At 35.6% G+C, this 1833-nt stretch overlaps 1 protein-coding gene across 1 annotated transcript; it reads right to left on the reverse strand.

Moving 5' to 3' along the window:
• Nucleotides 1-897: 897 nt before the first annotated feature.
• On the reverse strand, nucleotides 898-1799 carry LOC103254167 (serine/threonine-protein phosphatase 4 regulatory subunit 1-like). Its single transcript, XM_008052309.2, has 2 exons — nucleotides 1598-1799; nucleotides 898-1104 (listed from the first exon to the last, which is right to left on the reverse strand). Exons 1-2 carry the CDS (start codon nucleotides 1769-1771, stop codon nucleotides 898-900), a joined length of 381 nt encoding a protein of 126 aa, XP_008050500.2. The 5' UTR covers nucleotides 1772-1799.
• Nucleotides 1800-1833: the final 34 nt, after the last annotated feature.

Here is a 1833-nt window from a genome sequence, read left to right on the forward strand (position 1 = left end):
TGACAAGCCTAGGCAACATAGTGAGACCTGTTCGCTACAAAAATAAGAAAAAAATAAGTCAGATATGGTAGCATGAGCCTGTGGTTCCAGCTACTTAGAAGGCTGAGACAAAAGGATTGCCTGAGCCCAGCAAGTCGAGGCTGTGGTAGTCATGGTCATGTCACTGTACTCCAGCCTGGGTGACAGAGTAAGACTCTAACTCGAAAAAAGAAAAGAAAAGAAAGTTTTTCAAGGGAAAGAGACTAGAGAGATCATCTAATTCATCTCATTAATGATGATCTAGAAAAAGTAAAAAATTTTGGTGTAATTTTTTTTATATCAACAAAAATGTAACTATATCACTTTAGTTTAGATTTGAATATATTTTCTGATGAATTTACCAATATACCATCAGAATTCTTACTACCTGAACTCAGGAACCACAGATGTGAATCACAACAGATATTAGTGTAGTCTAACTCATGTTGTAACTATGATGATTCTCAAGTATTCAGAATATTTGCAAACCATGTCCAAAAACCCCAAAATTTAGTATTACACTTGACTTTATTAGGTGCATAATGACTTAACAATCTGTATATTCTTCTAATAATCGTCATTAATATCATATATCATAGTAAAAGTACTTGGCTGACTATCTCTCCCCCGAAGACTACTGTCAAGGGCAGGAGCCAATACAGGGATTTTTATTTTGTTTTTAAGTGCACTGATAGTGACCATTTTATTTCTCCACTTTGACATAATGGATTTAGTTACTCATTATTTTCTTATTGTGTGAAAATACACTTTTCTTTTGCAAGCCCTTATGCACCTTACTAGGCCTGATTATGTTTCAAATGTAATGATTTGTAGCTACTTTTATAGACACATACTAAACAAAATAAGCCAACTTAACCTTTAGTGAGCACCTCCTATCAGTCTAGTTTTGCCTGAATGGAAAAACAGCATTCCACTTACAGCCACAGCTTCTGTTTTCACATCATCGTTGCTATCTGGCGCAGTCAGCTCTATGAGGACAGGACATACTCTGGTCTCCACATCAAATCGCTCAATAAGCTCCTGCTCCAGCAGAGCCAACAAAGCTGCCTGACTTGTTTTCCTCACCTAGGAAAAAAATAGCAATATAAACAATGTACATATATGATATGAAAAGCTCTCCGTTTCATTTTTACAAACTTAAAGACTTCATGTCTCAAAAGGATCTATAATTGGCAAAACTTTGCAAATAAATATTTGTGGCTATTTTCTTCAACTATTACAAAGACAGAACTTGGTAGACTGTGTTATAACATATTAAGTAGAACACAAAAGCCATTCTTGTAAAAGATGTCTCACAAAGTAATAAACATTAAGGGACGCCTAGGAGGGTACCAAATAGGAGTGCATTTACTAGGTATTATCTATAATGGCATGAAGAGATCTATTAGATTTGTCAAACTGTTAACTCATCTTGTCTAAGACCAATGGTCATTTCTAAATAGCAGAATAATGAAGCTAAGAAGAAAAAGGCATTCCAACAAGACCACTTAAGCTAGGCCATTCTACACACATTACACTACATGCATTTCTTTTAAGAACATGTAAATGGTACTCTTACCTGATTATTCTGATCTGCAAGATATCTAACCACAATAGGTAGTAAAAATTTGGAAAAAGCATATGGTATTGAAGGCCGGTTTTCTTGACAAAACAATGCAATATGAGGCACCTGTTCCATCAGCTCCGCTCGTACAGTTGGTTCTATTGAAATAATGGCAGCATAAGCAAACATTCTCCCACAGTAGCAAAATCTTAACCTGGGCTTGAGACTATTTAGGCAGGCTTTGGATTTTC

This window comes from Carlito syrichta, unplaced genomic scaffold, assembly GCF_000164805.1.
Source record: "Carlito syrichta isolate Samal-C Ts95f unplaced genomic scaffold, Tarsius_syrichta-2.0.1 Scaffold272306, whole genome shotgun sequence".
NCBI lineage: Eukaryota > Metazoa > Chordata > Mammalia > Primates > Tarsiidae > Carlito > Carlito syrichta.

Bases quoted from the DNA above. Each gene is read 5' to 3' on its own strand.
- LOC103254167 (XM_008052309.2), bottom strand. From the start codon at position 1,771: ATGTTTGCTTATGCTGCCATTATTTCAATAGAACCAACTGTACGAGCG. The intron at 1,105-1,597 runs GTAAGAGTACCA...TTTTTTTCCTAG, and splicing joins TTGCAGATCAGAATAATCAG to GTGAGGAAAACAAGTCAGGC.